General features: G+C 45.6%; 1 protein-coding gene across 1 annotated transcript; it reads right to left on the bottom strand.

Moving 5' to 3' along the window:
* Positions 1-413: 413 nt before the first annotated feature.
* On the bottom strand, positions 414-19,353 carry PRSS47P (Putative serine protease 47). Its single transcript, XM_033123155.1, has 5 exons — positions 19,000-19,353; positions 18,030-18,217; positions 16,325-16,602; positions 13,805-13,971; positions 414-716 (listed from the first exon to the last, which is right to left on the bottom strand). Exons 1-5 carry the CDS (start codon positions 19,351-19,353, stop codon positions 414-416), a joined length of 1,290 nt encoding a protein of 429 aa, XP_032979046.1.
* Between the last annotated feature and the right edge of the window lie 227 nt (positions 19,354-19,580).

The following is a 19,580-nucleotide window of genomic DNA, read 5'->3' as shown; positions in this document are numbered from 1 at the left end:
ATGCTCCCCACAGCATGAGCAGAGTTTATTAGTGAAGACACCCTTCTCTCTCCCCAGCTGGTGGCCTGGCTCCCTCAGTGTCCCTACCTCTGCCTTCCTCCTGGGACAGTCTCCCTGCCAGGCCCTGTTTCCTTGCCCAAGAAGCCAGATGACTGATGCTAAGGGAAGGGGTGTGTACTAAGGAGCAGAAGGGGCAGTGGAGCCCCGATACAAGAACAGGGTGAATCTTTTTTGTTTCATTTTTGCAGGCTTGGTTTGGGGGGTGGAAACAGATAAGCAGGAAAGTCAAGGAGAAGGAAACACTGAGAGCTGGTGGGGCTGGGGAAGTGGAGCATGGAAGGTTCCAGCATGGAGACTGGGACCTGAGGAAGAAAGCAGGGGCAGCGGGACTCGGCGGGTCACTACAGGGCCTACTACCAGGCCCTGAGCACAAGCAGCAATGGGATCCAGGTCTGTGGAGGATTCATGGCTGTGCCAGGCCTTGGAGAGCCCACAGCCTGCAGAGCATGGTATGGAAACTGGGTATGAGGAAGAGCAGCAGTGGGATCAGGAAGAGGTGTAAGCCTTTGGATCTTGTCAATCCAGTCAGTGAAGTAGATGACGCTGGTGAAGACACTGGGGTGGATGGGGTGCCGGCAGTCCAAACCCCAGCTGGCCAGCCCCACCAGAACCCAGGAACTGAGGAGGTCACAGATGAGAGGGCCCCCGGAATCACCCTAGGAAAGAGAGGAGAGTTAGGGGATGATGGAGTCTCGCCATGTGGGGCTTATGAGCCTCTACTGTCCAGGTCACACTTGGGTGGTCCTCTGTGAAGGTCCAGACACCAGCGTCCCACTGTAGACACCATCAGTCATCCTGGTGGGCATTGGAGTCACACTTCAAAGAGCTTCTGATTGACCCTCAGGAAGATCATCGATCTAAATCTATCAACACATGGACCCCACCCTCTGCCCCTGCACCTAGAAAGGGCCTGGTAGTCCAGGACAAGGCACTACCCAAAGCCAAGAGGGAACAGCTTCATGGATAGGTTCCAAGAAGGTGGGCCTGTGAGCTGAGCCCAGCCAGCTGAAGCCTCCACAGACCCTAACTCCTGCCCCACCCTAGGCTGCAGCAGCATTTCCCAACCTGGGTCTTCTTCCTTTTTCACTCATTTAGGCCTTTGGTTTCCTCTCCGCTTCTTCAGAAAATGCCCAGGTCAAGGCCTGGTGGAGGCAGCCCACATTGCCTGGGGAGTGGAGGAGGAAACCCCAGAAAGCTGCTAGGGATTACTGGAGTTCTGAGATGCTATCAGGGCAGGATCACCCAGTTTGAAGTCCCCTTAATTTATTGGCCAAAAGGAGGCTCTTGTCTTTGGGGGGTGAGGGAGCAGGAGCTACAGCCATGCTTGGTCACTGTTCCATCCACCTTTCCAAACTGCACGTGGAGCATCCAAGGTAGCTTCTGCTCTTGGGAGCACAGAGGTGAAAAAACAAGGCCTCTCCCTCATGGTGATTTTGTAAACAAACCAATAAGTCCGCTGTGGTCAGATGTGACATGGACATGAACCATGGAAAGGACGGGGGCAAGGACAGAGAGAATATCTCAATGGGTGATGGCACCCATTAGCTGAGACTCCAACAGGTAACCTACCTTTCTGATGCAGGAGCAGATGGAGCAGTAAGTACAAATAAGGAAAGAGGGAACTTGTCAGGTGGATGGGAGAAAGAGAAAGAACAGTGAGGCCATGTGGGGAGCGAAGGGGGCTGACATGACGTGGATCACAGGGCCTTATGGTGGGGTCTTGGGTTTGCCCCCAGTGTAGAACTGTATGCAAGGGGTAACCTGACCTGTCTAGGGGGGTCACTCTCGTGTGCTGTGGAGAATCGACCATGCTGAACATAAGTTAACGAGGTAAGACCAGTTAGGAGGCAGCCACAGGTGAGAGATGAGAGATTATTGATGGGGAGAAGCAGTCAGATTTGAGATATCTTGAAGGAGGAGCTAACGGGACATGTTCAATTTGAGTCTTCCTCACAAACCAGGGTGAAGGTGCAGAAAGAGAAGGGAGCAAACTGAGCATAGAGCCCTAGGGTCTCCAGGATTTAGAGGCGGGAGGGGACCAGGAGCAGAGTGGAGCAGCTGGCAAGTCTCAGTGCCCAGGAAATGGGAGTGAGACCTGCTAATGTGCCGAGTGAGAGAAGGACTCAAGACTACTTTGCTCTGGCAAGAATGAGGCTGTTGGGGATGTTGGTCACATAGTTTTGGTGGCATTATGGGGACATACTTGGGTGGAGTGGGTTAAAGAGACTTACTGCTGTCTTTTGGGAAGGAGGAGTCTTTTGGGAAAAGAGGCAGAGAAACTGGGCAGAAGCAGGAGGGAGATTGCAGCTGCAAGTTTACCCAGAAATCATGAGAGGAAGAGACACAGGACAGGGAGCAGGAGAGCCTCTGAGCACCCAGTGCTCCAGGAGGGCTCAGCTGGATGTGAGGCTCAGGAGAGATGGAGGATGAAGGATGAAGAATACAGGGCTGGGAAGATGAGCAGACCCTCGTTTAATGCTTCAGTGTCCTCAGTGAAATTAGAAGCAAGCTCTCCAGCTATCAAGGAGGCTGGGGGAAGGGCAGCTTGAAGGACAGAGCTGGCCAAAAAATGACCCCCAAAGATGCATATCCTCATGACTGGAACCTGTGACTATGTTACCTTACATGGCAAAGGGGACTTTGAAGATATGGTTGAAATGAGGATTATGAAATAGAAAGACTATCCTTACTAGCTGGCTGGGCCCAATGTCATCACAAGTCCCCAGAAGCAAAGAGGGAGGCAGCCAGTCAGTCAGAGAAGGAGATGTGATGACAGAAGCAGAGGCTGGAGTAATACGTTTGAGGATGGAGGAAAAGCCATCAGCTAAGGACTGCGGGCAGCCTCTAGGAGCCAGGAAAAGCAGGATACATTCTCCCCTAGAGCCTCCAAAAGGAACCAGCCCTGCACACACCTTGATTTTATACTTTGGACCTCCAGAAATGTAAAATAATAAATTTCTGTTGTTTTAGCCACCCAGTTTGAGGTGATTTGTCACAGCAGCCCTAGGAAACTCATACATGAGGTCTTCTTGGAGAGTGGGACTGCACCATCACTGCCTCAGTTCTTGCCCTCAAAGGACCCCATTTGTTACCCTTTGCCCTCCCCATAATGTATCCACCCCCAGCCTTTTGAGGCCAGGGGAAGGCCTGGTATTTGTCCAAGGCAGTGGTTCCTGTCCACTCTAGGCCTCAGAGATTCACACAAATGAGCCATATCGTTGCCAAAATTATGCTGGATTCTGGGCCAGTCTGAGAGAGGTGAGAAAGGCTCCAACAGCCTCCACACCTGAGGGGAGCTCTCAGAAGGCAGAGGAAACATCAACTCTAATGTACTCCATGCAAAGTAAGTTGTGGTTTGCACTACTGTACAGACAGAGCAAACCATGTGTGTGCATGTGTCTGATGTGGCCAGGGCAGTGAATTCCACTTTGGGTGAGAGAGCAGGTCTAAGACAGACCAAGAAGAACACATACAACTCAGATAGAGGAAGGCAGACCAGGCTAGGAAATGAAAGCCAGCACTTGTTAAGCACCTACTAAATGCCAGGCACCATGCTAAATTTTCTACAGGAATCTTATAAAGCAGAGGCTGTTAGCAACCCCTTCTCATGGGTGAGGAAACATAGTTAAGGTCACAGTGCCAGTAAATGACAGTTTGAAGACTAGAACCAGGTCCGGAGTCCTGCCCTACGGCCTGAGCACTGAGTCACCCTGTGGCCCTGTCTTTCCTCAGAGCTGTTTCTGAGTACCCTGTGTAGGGGGGAGGAGCACTTCAGGGGAGAAAAGAGAGCCCTAGGGTGGAGAGTGAAGACCAGAGCAGAAGATGAATCCAAATGGAATCTCAAGGACAGGCTGTATTGTCTGAAAGACTAAGGGAAGAGGGAGGGATTCGCAGGTGTCCAGCTAATTGGTGTCCTCAGCTTGGGGAGAAACTAGAGGAACGGGGTCGAGGGGCACTATTGATATCCAGCAGGCATGCAGAAAAAGGGTCCTGGCCCTGAGATCCACGGGAATGACATTTGCAGGAGAAAGCAGGTGGAGGACAAGGCTGGAAGAGAAGTCTAGGATGACAGCCATATGGGGACTCAGGGGCTAAAGCCTTTGCTCCACCTCTGGAACTAACTCTGTGAGAAGCATGGGCTAGGCCAGATAGCCAGCAGGTCCATGCCGATTGGCCACAGACTGGGAGGCAAGAAACCTGGGTCTATCTTCTACCAGGAGAGCAGGTGGCCAAGCTTCCTCCGTCTGGCTCAGCAACTCACTGGGCAGTAATGAAACAGCTGTCCATGAGGTCTTCCCATGGGCCAGGTGCATCTCATTCCTCCTGTCTGCCTTTCCTGGGGTTACTATAACACGTTACCACACACTGGGTGGCTTTAAAAAAACAAACAAAAGAAAATATAGGGGCATCACAGAAATGGCGGCATAAGGAGTGTTTCTTGAAATCTCCCCTGGAAGTTACGACAAATTGAACAGCTATAATTCAACAAAGGATTTCCTGCACATCACACAGTAACGCCTGAGAGATCCGCACATCGAATCATCTGAAGGTGGGCAAATCGGGTGAGCAGGGGAGAAGGGAAAGGAGAAGTGCAGAGTCACAGGCTGCAGGCCACAGAATGCAGCCCAGAGCTCACTGTGGTCACGGAAGAGAAAAGAATCCAGGCTGCAGGCACACTCTCTTTGGCCCACAGACCTGCCCACAGATCAGCATATAATACAGCTGAACCCAGCACTCGCAGCAGAGACCATGGAGCAAAGACCAAATACAGAAAGATGAGAATGGTAGCTTAAGCCCTCTGCCAGGCAAAACACAGAAAACAAAGACACAGAGCCTGGCTGCCTCCCTGTTACCCTCCCAGAGCTCAATCCACCCCGACCCTTCCAATGTTAGAAGCAGGCTCCTGAAGAAATGGTAGCAGTGTCAGATTAAAGAACAGAATATCTACAGCCCTGAGAACAGGAGAGAAGTTCACACAGCCACAGACTCACAGTGCAACTAATTCCAGTGAAAGGGAAGGAATGGTAGGGGCAAGACAACTGTGGGGCTGGTAGTCGCCATTGCTTGGAGTCACAAAAACACCAGCCACCTCTCACAGCTCACTCTGCTGCCATCTTTCTAGGTGGTTCCTTGTGGGGGCAACCAAAGCCATTGAGACACACAAGCTCTTCATCGGGCTGCAGGGGCAGCACTGGGATTTCAGAAGCTCAGAACTCTATCACACTCCACATCCTCCCATGGAGGCAGTACCCTGACATCCAAGTGACCTGCTCACAAAGGAGAAGCCCACTTTCCAGGGAACACCCCATCACGTGAGAAGCTGGGACAGTGCAAGAAAAAAATATAACACTACAGTGTGAGAGAAAGTAAAAGGCAACAGTGGAAGAGAAAAAAACATTCCAGCAACACCTACTGGAAAGCAAAAGAAAGACCTTTTTATATCAACCTGATGCAGAACCCACTCTTGTAGATGCCCAGGAAGAGAAATAATAAGTCATTAATTGCCATGAATAACCAAGGTAACAAGGAAGCTCAGAAAGAAAATGAAAACTCTCCAGAAAATATACTAAAAGATATGGAAATATGTGACTTAAATGACAGAGAATTCAAGATTGCAGTGCTGAAAAAACTCAACGAGATGCAAGAAAACACAGAAAGGCAGTTTAATGAACTAAAACATAATCAAAGAACAAAATGAACATTTTACTAAAGAGATTAAAATTTTAAAAGAGAGCCAAATAGGAATTTTGGAGATGAAAAGCTCAATAAGAGAAATGAAGAATGAAATAGCCAGCTTAGGTAGTAGAGCTGAACAGACAGAGGAAAGAATTAGTGATATCAAAGATAAAAATCTGGAAATGACACAAATGGAAGAAGAGAGAGACTTAAGAGTTAAAAGAAATGAAAGAATTCTACAAGAACTTTCTGACTCCATCAGAAAGAGCAACATAATTATAAAGGGTATACCAGAAAGAGAAGAAATGGAGAAGGGAACAAACAGTATGTTCTAACAAAGATTCAATGAGAACTTCCCAAACTTGTGGAAAGAACTGGATCCTCGAATCCAAGAAGCAAATAGAACACCTAATTACTTCAATATCAACAGGCCTTTGCCAAGGCATATTGTATTGAAGCTGTCAAAAATTAATGACAAAGAAAGAATTCTCAAGGCAGCCAGGGAAAAGAAGATGGTAACCTTAAAAGGAGAGCCCATTAGATTATCATCAGATTTTTTAGCAGAAACTCTACAAGCCAGGGGGGAGTGAAGTGAAATATTTAAACTATTGAAAGAGAGAAATTATGAGTCAAGAATATATATCCAGCAAAGATATCCTTTAGATATAAAGGAGGAATAAAGACCTTTCCAAACATACAGAAGCTGAGGGAATTTTCTAACACATGACCTGCGTTACAAAAAATACTGAGGGAGACTATTCGACCTGAAACAAACAAACAAAAATCAAAGAATACAAAACCAAGAGCAGTATTATGAACAGACAGAAGCAGGAAATGGCAACCCTTACGGAAAAATAGGGCACTATACACTTAAACATAACATAAAAGGAATAGAAGAAAAAAAGAACATTTTAAAAAAGAGAGAAAAAGAAGAAAAAGGCAACTTGCTACTGCAACTCGGAAATCAACGCACAGCATAAGTAAGGATAACTTGTGACAACGAAAACATAAAAGGGCAGAGAGTAAAGGTCTGAACCTGCAAAGGGAAATGGAGATAAGAAGAATGCTTAAGAAAAAGGACTACTATATATATGAACATTCTTTTACATAAACTTAATGGTAACTGCTCAAAAAAATCCAGAGCTAAAATATACAATATAAAAAAAGAAGAAACTGAGGGGAAAATCATAGAATACCACCACACTGAAATAACAGACAGCAAAAAAAAGGCAAAGAAACAATGGAAATATCAAGTCACCAGAAAACAAAAGATAGAAAGAAAGGAAATCCTCATATATCAATAGTCACCCTAAATGTAAATGGACTGAACTCAGCAATAAAAAGGCACAGATCAGCAGATGGGATCAAAAAAGAAAACCGAACCATATGCTTCAAGAGACGCATCTTAGGTACAAGGACAAATACAGACTCGAAGTGAAAGGATGGAAATTGATACTCCATGCAAATGGTAGCCAGAGAAAAGTAGGTGTAGATATACTTATATCAGATGAAACAGACTTCAGGATAAAAAAGGTAACAAGAGACAAAGACAGACACTTCATAATGATAAAGGGGAAAATACAACAAGAAGACATAACACTTACCAACATATATGCCTCCAATCAGGGAGCACCAAAATATACAAAGCAACTACTAACAGAAGAACTAAAGGGAGAAATTGACCAAAACACAATTATAGTAGGGGACCTAAATACATCATTGACAGCTATGGATAGATCACCCAAACAGAAAATAAACAAGGTAATATCAGCTCTAAATGACATATTAGGTCAAATGGACATAACTGACATTTACAGTGTTCTTCATCCTAGAACATCAGAATATACATTCTTTTCTAGTGTATATGGAACATTCTTAAGGATAGACCATATGTTGGGACATAAAACTAGCCTCAGCAAATTTAAGAAGATTGAAATTATACCAAGCATATTCTCTGTTCACAAGGCTTTGAAATTGGATATCCACTGCAAAAAGAAAGCAGAAAAAAGCACAAATATGTGGAGATTAAACAACATGCTTTTAAAGAATGACTGGGTAAAAGAAGCAATAAGAAGAGAGATCAAAAGATATATAGAAACAAATGAGAATGAAAATATATCCTATCAAAATTATTGGGATACAACTAAATCAGTAATAAAAGGGAAATTTATATCATTACAAGCCTATCTCAACAAACAAGAAAAATCACAGATAAAAAACCTAAATTTACACCTTAAAGAACTAGAAAAAGAAGAATAAATGAAACCCAAAGTCAGCAGAAGGAAGGAAATAATAAAAATCAGAGCAGAACTAAATGAAATAGGGAACAAAAAGACAATAGGAAAAAATAACGCAACAAAGAGCTCATTCTTTGAAAAGATGAATAAAATTGAAAACCCTTGGCTAGACTCACTAAGATAAAAAGAAAAAACACAAATAAAATCAGAAATGAAAGAGGTGAAGTTACCACAGATACAACAGAAATACAAAGGATCATACAAGTATACTATGAAGGACTATATGCTACCAAATAACCTAGAAGAAATGGACAAGTTCTTAGAAACAAATAGCCTTCCTAGACTGAATCACAAAGAACTGGAGAAACTAAATAATCAATCAACAGTAAGGAAATTGAAACAATCAAAAACCTTCCCAAAAGTAAAAGTCCAGGACCAGATGGCTTCACTAGCGAATTCTACCAAACATTCAAAGAGGATCGAACACCTGTCCTACTCAAACTCTTCCAAAAAATAAAGAAGAGGCAATACTTCTTAACTCATTTTATGAGGCCATCGTTACCCTGATACCAAAACCTGCTAAGGATAGCACAAAAAAAGAAAACTACAGACCAATATCTCTGACGAATACAGATGCAAAAATCCTAAACAAAATTTTAGCAAATCAAATATAATGATGCATTAAGAATGTTACACATCACGATCAAGTGGGGTTCATCTCAGGGCACAAGGATGGTTCAACATATGTAAATCCATCAATGTGATACACCACATAAACAAAATAAAAGATAAACATCATATGATCATATCAATAGATGCAGAAAAAAATATTTACAAAAGCCAAGACATGGAAACAACCTAAGTGCTTAATGACAGATTATTGAATAAAGAAGTTGTGGTACATATATACAATGGACTACTACTCAGCCATAAAAGGAATAAAATATTATCATTTTTGACAACATGGATTAATCTGGAGGGTATTTTGCTAAGTGAAATAAGTCAATGGAAAAGGACAAAACCATGTGATTTCACTCATATGTGGAATACAAAACAAAAAGTAACAAAATAATAAAACAAACAAAAACAAAATCATAGATACAGACAACTGAATGGTGGTAACCACGCGGGAAAGACAGTGGGAGGCAGGAAAAGTGAGTATAGGAGGTCAATATATGATAACAGAAGGAAACTAGACTTCGGTTGAAGAGCATGCAACAGGGTACACAGATGTCCAGTTATAATCTTGTATTATATAATTATATAAAATTACATAATGTTATTAACCACTGTTACCCCAATAAATTTAATTTTAAAAAATAAAAAAAATAGATGCAGAAAAAGCATTTGACAAGATACAACATCCATTTATGATTAAAACACTTAAAATGGGTAAAGAAGGAAAATACCTTAACATAATAAAGGTCATGTATGACAAATCCTAAGCTAATATCATAATTAATGGTGAAAAACTGAAGCATTTTTCTCTACATTCAGGAACAAGACAGGGTTGTCCCCTATCACCACTGTTATTCAACATAGTATTGGAAGTTCTAGCCAGAGTGATCAGGCAACAGAAAAAATAAAAGGCATCTAAATTGGGAAAGAAGAAGTTAAATTGTCACTTTTTGCAGATGACATGATGATATAGAAAACCCTAGAGACTCCACCAAAAAGTTATTAGAAGTAATAAATGAATACAGTAAAGTTGGCTGGCTACAAAATCAATGTACAAAAATCCATTGCATTCTTATATACTAACAATGAAATTTCAGAAAAAGAAATAAAAAAATAATTCCTTTTGCAACTGCAACAAACAGAATAAAATACCTAGGAATAAATTTAACAAAGGATGTGAAGGTCCTATATGCTGAAAACTATAAGACATTCTTTTATTTTTATTTTAATTAAAGTTTATTGAGGTGACAATGGTTAGTAAAGTTACACAGGTTTCTAGCGTGAAATTCTGTAATACATCATCTATATATCACACTGTGTGTTCACCACCCAGAGTCAGTTCTCCTTCCATCACTATATATTTGACCCCCTTTACCCTCATCTACCACCCCTTCCCCCCTTTCCCTCTGGTAACCACTAAACTATTGTCTATGTCTATGAGTTTCTGTTTCTTTGTTTGTTAAAAGAAATTGAAGAAGATAAAAAGAAATGGAAAGACATTCTGTGTTCATGGATTGGAAGAGTCAACGTAGTTAAAATGGCCATATTACCCAGAACAACATACAGATTTAATGCAATCCCCACCAAAATCCCAATGGCATTTTTAAAAGAAATAGAAAAGAAAATCATCAGATTTGTATGAATCACAAAAAAGCCCAAATAGGCAAAGCAATCCTAAGATAAAAGAATAATGCTGGAGGAATTACACTCCCTGATTTCAGCACGTACTACAGAGCAACAATAATCAAACCAGCATGGCAGTGTCAGAAAAAGACACAAAGACCAATGGAATAGAATTGAAAACCAAGAAATAAACCTACATAAATATAGACACATAATTTTCAACAAAGTAGACAAAAACATACAATGGAAAAAAGACAGCCTCTTCAACAAATGGTGCTGGGAGAATGGGAAAGCCACATGCAAAAGAATGAAACTGGACTGCTATCTGTCCCCATACCCAAAAGTAACTCAAAATGGATCAAAGACCTAAACATGAGACCGGAAACAACAAACTGCATAGAAGAGAGCATAGGTACTAAACTTAGGGGCTTTGGGTTCAAACAGGATTTTATGAATTTGATCTCAAAGGCAGGGAAAGTAAAAGCTAAAATAAACTAATGGGACTATATCAAACTAAAAAGCTTCTGCACAGCAAAAGAAACCATCAACAAAACAAAAAGGCAACCAACCAAATGGGAAAAGATATTTGCAAACGCCTCTGATAATGGGCTAATATCAAAAATATATAAGGATCTCATACAAACCAACAACAAAAAGACAAACAATCCAATTAAAAAACGGGCAGAAAACGTGAACCGAAACTTCTCCCAACAAGACATACAAACAGCCAACAGATATATGAAAAAAATGTTCAACTGCACTAGCTATTAGGGAAATGCGAATCAAAAGCATAGTGAGATATCACCTCACACCTGTTAGAATGGCTATCATCAACAAAACAAATAACAAGCGTTGAAGAGGCTGTGGAGAAAAAGGAACCCTCATACCCTGTTGGTGCAAATGCAGACTGGTGCAGCTGCTATGCAAGGTAGTGTGGAGGTTCCTCAAAAAATTAATAATAGAATTACCACATGACCCAGCAATCCCTCTCTTGGGTATCTACCCAAAAAATCTGAAAACATTTATCCATAAAGATATATGTACTTCAGTGTTCCTTGCAGTATTATTTACGATGGCCAAAACACAGAAACAACCAAATTGTCCTTCGATAGATGATTGGATATAGAAGATGTGGTATATATACACAATAGAATACTGTTCTGCCCTAAGAAAAGATGAAATACTGCCATTTGTGACAACATGGGTGGATTTTGAGATTATAATGCTAAGTGAAATAAGTCAGACAGAAAAGGCAGAGAACCATATGATTTCACTGATATGTGGTATATGAACCAAAAACAACAAAAGAACAAAACAAACAAATGAGAAACAAAAACTCATAGACACAGACAATAGTTTAGTGTTTACCAGAGGGTAAGGGGAGAGGCTGGTGGTAGATGATGGTAAAGGGGATCAAGTATATTGTGATGGAAGGAGAACGGACTCTGGGTGGTGAACACACAATGGGATTTATAGATGATGTAATACAGAATTGTTCACCTGAAATCTATGTAACTTTACTAACAATTGTCACCCCAACAAACTTTAATTAAAAACAAAAGTCAAGAACCATATGACTTCACTCATATGTGGGATATAATACTGAAGGCAGCAAGACAAACAAATGAAGAAACAAAAACTCATAGACACAGACAACCATTTAGTGGTTACCAGAGGGTAAGGGGAGAGGGGCAACAGTAGAAGAGGGTAAACGGGCTGAAATATATGGTGATAGAACGAGTTAGAAGGAGAACTGACTCCGGGTGGTGAACATAGTGCAATCTATAGATGATGTATTATAGGACTGCACACTTGAAACCTACGCAATTTTGTTGACTATTGTCACCCCAATAAATTTTAATTAAAAAAAAAACTATAGACATTTATTCTTTCACAGTTATAGAAGACAGAAGTCTGAAACCAAGTGTCTCTGTGTCTTTCCTTCTTATAAGGACACCAGTCATTGGACTCAGAGCCCCACTTTAAATCCAGAATGGTCTCAACTCAAGATTCTTAACTAATTATGACAGCAAAGACACTATTTCCAAACAAGGTCACATCTGAAGTCCCAAATAGACATGAATTTGGGAAACACTATTCAACCCACTATACCATCCTCTCAACAATCCCATGAAGGAGGCCTTAGAATCCCGCATTATGAAAGGGGACACAGGCTCAGAAGGTGAAGAGGTAAAGGTCACAGGGTAGGCATGAAGCAGAGCAGTGTCTCTGTCTCCAGAGCTCTAACAATCTCTCCTCCCCTCATGGCACCATCTATGCAAGCTCAGAACACCAATGCCAGTTTGGGAGGCTGGGCTCTAGGGGGTGCTACGGAGGCAGCTTTGGACTTGGAGCCTGAACACCAGGTTAGGGTAAGCTGCCTTACTTTAGGCTAGTCACTTTCCCGCTCTGGGCCTGTTTGCCCAGCTATAAAATGGGACATTACAGAGAGCAAAACGAGATATTCACAATCCATATGCCCAACAGTGGACTCATATCCCAGAACGTACAAATATACCAAGAGATCCTAAAAGAAAAAGACAGACAACCCCACAGAAAAATGTGAGGGGGTTAGGAAACTTGAAGGGAAATTTTACAAAAGAAGATATCTGATGACAACATATGAAAATATACTTACTTAGTCATCAGGAAAATGCAAATTAAAACCACAATAAAATAATACTACATACCCACCAAAATAAGAAAAGATGGAAAATGCCAAGTTTTGACAAGAATATAAACTCATCCACTGCGGGAGGAATCAGAACTGGTGCAACAACCACTTTGGGGATGTTTGATGACATCTGCCAAAGCTGTACATCCACATAACTTTTAACTCAACAATTCCACACATGGGCTTCTGGGAAACAAAATATGAAATATATGAAACATTTGGAAATGAAATAAAGTAAAAAGCTTTGAAACTACTAAAATACCCATCAAGAGTACAACTTATTATAGAATTCAATTCACATGACAGAGTCCTATAAAACAGTGAGAATAAACCAACTATAAAACTATGTGTGACAGTGTGGATGAGTCTTACAAATATAATGTTAAGACATGAAAGATGGCCAACTGGGAATAAATTCCACTTATGGAAAATTTGGAATCTAATCTAAGGTGTTAAAAGTGAAGATGGTGGTACCCTGGGGTGTTAGTGACAGGAAGGGGGCATGAATGAGTAGGACATCTGGGGAACTGGTCACTTATGTCAGTAGGTAAAACTTCATTAAACTATATACTTAGGAATTATATACTCTTTTGAATGTATGTTATACTTCAATAAAACGTTTAAAATATGCCTCAGAAATAGATGTTGTTTGAGGGTCCCGCCAGCATATGCCGTCGTGTGGGATGGGCTTAGGAAGGGGGACACTGCTGAGGGATGGAGCCCAGGAAAGATATGCAGAGGGAGGAAACAGGAAGTCCCAGGGGTCTCCACAAAGGGAGTAGAGACAACACAGTCTCCCCTGGGAAACTGAGGCCCTGAGATCAGGCAAGGGAAGAACAGAAATGGCTTCGCTCACTTTGCAGATGGCTTTTCCTGTTAAGAAGTCCCCGGCACACAGCATCTCTTCATGCACAGAATAGGTCCTGCCTTTGCCGAGTCTTTGTCCATATAGCATATTACAGAACTTGTTCTCAATGAGGCCCACCTTACCCTCCTGGAGTTGGAAGGGCGGGAGTAGATGCGCTGCGAGGATAAGGAAAAGATCAGTGAAGTGCGCTGTAGCCTAGTTAAGGAGACAATACTACTCTGAACCCCCACTCTGCCTTACTGTTCACCAGTGTACCCTACACATGGGGTTTTCTCCGGTCAGTTGAGCCATCAACATGGCTTCAGTCTTCTACCTATCTGCAAAAAGCTCCTATCCTATTTCTCAAATGTCATATAGCAATAGACCGTACCTCTCCTATTACACAAAGAAAAACGGCAACACTGCCAATCCCTGGGGCTTAGCAACCATTCACTGACCCACCTACCCTTTCATGAACCATCCCATCCATTCTCCACTTGTCTATCATTAACGTTTTCCATCCTTCCATCTACCAATTCTTCCATCCATCTACCCGTATTTCCTCATACCCCCATTCATCCACTCACCCTTCCATCCATTTGCCCATCGCCCATCTTTTCATCCATTCCTCCATCATTCTCCTGCTCACCCTCCTCTCCATCTATCAATATATCTACTCACTCCATCTATCTGTCCACTAGCCATCCACCCACCCATCCTCCCAACTACCCACCCCATTCATCCTCTCAAGCAGTCACTCACCTATTCATCTATCCTCATGCTAGGTATCTTTTAGATACTAATGATACAGGGGAGCAATTTTGTTGGGGGAGACAGGGTAAGTGAAGTAAATAGAATTATTTTACAACTAATAAGTAGTGTGAAGGAAATAAAACAGGAAGATGTGATAGTAGGGGTTGCGTGTTTTAGCTCACATGATCAAGTAAAACTCCTTAGAGCTGGGTTTTAAAACTAATGAAGAATAAGTCATGCGAAGCTTAGTGGGAAGAGCGAGCGAGCAAGGAAGAGAAAATGGTCAAGGTCAAGGCCTTGAGGCGAGGATGGCTTTGGCATGTTCAAGGCCGGAAGGAGGCCTTGTGGCTGGGATGGCATGCGTGAGGGATGCAGCAGGAGTTGAGGCAGAGAGGATGGGAGCCAACATCACGCAGAGGTTGATAGCCCAGGTATGGAGTTTGGATTTTTTTCTAAGCACAAATGAGAAAGCAGTGAGGGCATTGAGTGGCGCAGTGGCATGACTCATGTTTTAAAGCACCTACACACAGCTGTGTGGAGACTAAAGCAGAGCACACAAAGTGGCAGCTGGGAGGCCAACTGGAGGTTATGATAGTCTATTGGACTGGTGTGGAGTACCTACTAGGTACCAGGCCCAGTGGGACAGATTGGGATATTAAAACAAACGGGATATTTTCCTTGCCCTCGAGGAAGAACCACCCTCTCTCTCTCTCTCTCTCTCTCTCTCTCTCTCTCTCTCTCTCTCTCTCTCTGTCTCTGTCTGTGTGTGTGTGTGTGTGTGTGCACGCGCATGCCAGGGATGGTGGCATCACCCACCCAATGAAGATATGGTCTGTCCAAAATGTCTGCAGCACCTCTGTTGAGAAACCCTGTACAAATAATTACAAATATATATTCTTTTTTCTCCTAACTTATACCAGAAGCATTTCCCAAAACCATAATTAGTCCATAGCCAATGGTATGGACCTGCTGGCTGTCTGGCCTGGCTCACACACCACACAGTCAGTTCCACAGGTGGAGTGCCGGGTTTAGCCCCTGAGTCCCCATACGGCTGCCACCCTAGACGTCTCTTCCAGCCTTGTCCTCCACCTGCCTTCTGCAAAGGCCAGGCTGTAATACATTATCTGTATCTCACATTGTGGATCTCAGGGCCAGCGCCGTTTGCCTGCCTGACTGCTGGACATCCATAGTGCCCCTCAGCCTCCCTCCTCCTCTTTCCTGTGGTGTTCAGTGCCCCTAATGAGCCAACGAAGTACAAAAAGACCTCAAGTTGTAATCATTCTAATTTGATCAGGCAGGCTCAGAGGTCAGAAGCCATAAATGTTTCTTTTCACTTTTCCTGAGCACCTTCTATGACAATGGGAAATCAGGGTATTTGGCAGTGGCCTGGAATGGGCCAGGCTCCAAGCATGACACCTTTGAGTTGAATGATAAAGTCTCAGATCCATGGCAGATTAAAACCTTGGAATCAAGAATCATGCATACTCGAAGAACCCAGATTCTGTTTTCCGAAAATCAAACTTTCCCCGACTTGCAGAGCCTTGGACTGAGCGAACTCTGCCGCTTTGGAATCACACCCTTTTCAGAACGAGAACTAGACTGCTCCACTCCTCTGGAAATGAGGCACAGAGGGCCAAGGACCAGTGGCTTCTTTGCCTGGGGACCTCTCAGGCTGAGCTGTTCCTCCCCTCATCCCTCCCCTCTCCTCCTTATCCTCCCCCTGCTCCCCCTCCTCCCTCTCCCTGCTCTCATGCCTCCCTTCCCACACCCCCTCACTCTCTTCGCTGAGCATCCCCCAGCCGGTTATCCAGCAGGACAAGTCACTGGGCAGCTGCATGGCAGGGGTTGGGAGGCAGGCTGGGCTGATGTAGGAAGTGAAGTTCACAGGCACGTGCAGTTGCAACATGGCTATGTCATTCCCGAAGGGGTGGAACTTCTCAAAGTCCGGGTGGGTGATAATCCGGCTCACAGACATCTTCCGGGTGTGCTGGGTGTGCTGGTACAGCCGGGTGCTTCCCAACAGGACCTGGTAGTCCTCCGGGGCATGGGATTTGCTGGAGGAGGAAGGGCCCACTGTCACCACCATCTCTGTGTGGACAGCTCTCTGTCCTGCATCCTTGTCTAACTGCTCACACTGCTGTGGACCCCGCCAACCCACGTGATGCAGGCAGCTTTGGTCTCCCCCTTCTAATGTCAGGAGCCATTCTTTCTTGAGGCTGATTGATATTCTACTCACATCCTCAGGAAACATGGCTTCCCCATCGCACCCTAGAATTGAAGGAAGAGATTCCTAGTGCTGGAAGGGTCCTTGGTGGGGCCATCACATCAGGGCCTTTTGGTTGTACACAAGAGGAGCTCTGGCTCAACCCTAGCTCTACCCTGACCCCTCCCAAGATTCCCCACAACCCACCTCCTGGCCCCAACACTTTCCTGCCCCTCCTTTCTTTAAACACCTTCCTGACCAAGGGCTGCTGGTTCACTTGGTTATAACCACTCACAAAAGATTGGTTAAGTGAGAAATGAGTGCAGGAAACAAAACCTCGCCTTGTTCCCTGAACACATATGATGAAACGTCCCATCTTCCTGACTTTGATCACTTGGCTCACCCATCTGGAAAACGCTTCCCCACTCGCCCCATGCCCAAATCCTTCTGCTCTGGCAAGCCCCTCCTGCTCCATGCCAACGGGAACACAGCCCCTCTCCTGACCTCCCTCCCTGTCCTTCAGGGTCTACCCTTCTCACTCCAAGTTCTCTGCTGACAGGAGAGAGGCACAGTGATGTGAGGTCTTGCCACCGCCTAGGCCACAGAGGGGGTCACATGGAGTGTGGCACAGAGTATGTGCCAACAGGACTCTGGGCTCTGAAAGCCGGTCAGTGCAGGAGTTCCAATTCCCTGACCTAGGCTGTGATGCCGCTGCTCCCTCAGGCCCCCTCCTTATCTGTTTAGAAGCTGGATATCGAGGGGCCAGAGGAGTTAGACTCCTGAGTGGCCATGTTGCTCTGTAAGGTCAGAGAGCCCCACCTCCCACCCACGCAGCCTGGCATCACAGATCCTCCCAGGCCTGCAGTTTTGCAGAAGTGATGAAAATAATTGCCCAGCTGCTGGCTGTCCCTGCAGCCCCAGGTCCCTACCTAGAGTCTGACAGCCAGGAATGCAGGGACACTGAGGGAAGCCACGGTCTGAGGCAGCAAAGAGCCCGTCCACACTGCATTGCAGCCAGGATGGACACTGCCAAATTCCTGGGGGACAGGCACAGGGACTGAGGATGAAGGATGAGGAGGATCTGGGCAGGTGAGTGGGGAGGACATTCCCGGTTCAGGGGATGCATGTCAAAGTCAGGAATGACATGTGTTTGGAGACTGCTCCTGAACCAAGCCCAAAGGCACCAACATGAGACACCCATCACCCCTTTCCTCCTCTCCCCCTGCATTCTCCTCCCGGACCAGCCCCTCTGCTGGAGCCCCAGGAAGGAGGACTCACTTGAGAAAGCAGTGAGCGGTAGAAACCAGCCAGTGGGAGTTGACGAGGACAGCTCCGCAGATGTGCACGTTTTGGTACAGCAGGCTGGCCTGCCATGGCCACTGGCCAGCCACCACGTCCTGGCCGCCATAGATTCTCCCCATCGCCTGAGGCTTCCCACACACTGTGGAGACAACCCCTCCCCCTGTCTGTGACAGAGACACCGGTGGTATCCCAAATACCCGGACTAGGGAGGCCGCCCTCCACCTCACAGATGGGAAAAGCAAGGCCAAGGGTCAAGTGGCCTGGCCAAAATGACAGAACTTCCAGGACTCAGCCTTCACAGGCTGCCACTGAGAACTCTAGTAGAGCACAACTGAGCAAGCCCTGCAGGGTGAGGGCCAAGGGTTCCAGCAGGATGGGGCAAGGGGGACCAAGGATGGGAGACAGACATCCCTGAGTGGGCCTGCCAAGGGCTGGGCACATCACAGACCTTATTTTCCTCGATAGTACACCCCACGCCTACTCTGCAGATCAAAGAACTGACGGCCTCCGAGGTTACCAATGCTCAAGAAACTGTGGCTTTTAAGTGTCTGTGCCCTTCCATCAGACTGGGGAGTATCTCAGGAAGAGAGGTTCAGAGGTGAGTCCGGTGCTGTGTGAACCGGGGAAGGTCACTACCCCTCTCTGATTCAGGACTCTCCATTTCGAAAAGCAGGGGTGGCTATGACGACAACCGTGGTTCTAGGACTCACACCTTAGAGGGAATGGGGTGCAGGGGTGTGCCCAGGCCCTTTGAGAGGTGGATCCTGGTCCCAGGCCTGTGCTTGGGCCTCGGGTAAGGAACTGGGACACCCTGGGCCCGATTCTAGGTCCCTCATTTGGGAGTCCTGATGCTCTATTCCACCCAGCGCCAGTTTCATGGCCCCACCCACAGGTCCTGGGGCAGATCCTAACAAGAGGCCCAGGAGTTGAGGGGGGTGCCAGAGACCCGTCTGCGCTGAGTGGCCTCTGGGCTGCCTCCTGGAAGGGAAGGCGGAGAGGAGATGAAACCCAGGTAACCCGGGCTTGCTGGCCTCCATCCACAGTCCAGCCCCCAGCCCTGCAGTGTAGTGCTTTCACCCCACACAACGCACGCCGCCATTGTACCTGGGGCTCCCGGGGCCAACGGCTGCGCACTGCGGGCGGGGACGCTGCCCTCCAACGTCTCGCCGGCAGCCAGGGCGGGGGTGGCCATGGGCAGGGAGCCTCGCAGCCCTGGGGTGGCCAAGGGCGGTAGCAGCAGCAGCCAGAGCAGAGACACTGACTGGCCTCGGCCTCGGCGGCTACACGCTTCAGAGCTCATCGCCAAGGTCACCGACCCTGTCCAGACCCCAGCCTGACCTCCACCTGACCCTGCTCAACACCGGGCCCTGACCCCACCCTGACCCCGCTCTGACTTCCGCTTCAGCCCAGTCCTGACTCTGGCCGGTACCCAGCCCTGAGTGGCCCCAAACACCCCCACAGGCCTCTCCTCCAGCCTGACCAGCCCTGAACCCCAGCCTGGCTCCATCCTACCCTGAACTAGCCCCA

Source organism: Rhinolophus ferrumequinum, chromosome 12 (assembly GCF_004115265.2).
Source record: "Rhinolophus ferrumequinum isolate MPI-CBG mRhiFer1 chromosome 12, mRhiFer1_v1.p, whole genome shotgun sequence".
Classification (NCBI taxonomy): Eukaryota; Metazoa; Chordata; class Mammalia; order Chiroptera; family Rhinolophidae; genus Rhinolophus; species Rhinolophus ferrumequinum.
The sequence above is the reverse complement of the archived record's forward strand: the minus strand, read 5'-3'. Positions and strand labels throughout refer to the sequence as shown.

Excerpts from the sequence above, each read along its gene's own strand:
- PRSS47P (XM_033123155.1), bottom strand. The coding sequence starts at position 19,353 with ATGAGCTCTGAAGCGTGTAGCCGCCGAGGCCGAGGCCAGTCAGTGTCT. Across the intron at positions 18,218-18,999 it reads AGGCCACTCAGCGCAGACGG|ACAGGGGGAGGGGTTGTCTC; the intron begins GTCTCTGGCACC and ends TCTCTGTCACAG. Across the intron at positions 16,603-18,029 it reads ACCGCTCACTGCTTTCTCAA|CAAATCCCATGCCCCGGAGG; the intron begins GTGAGTCCTCCT and ends TTCCTCCTCCAG.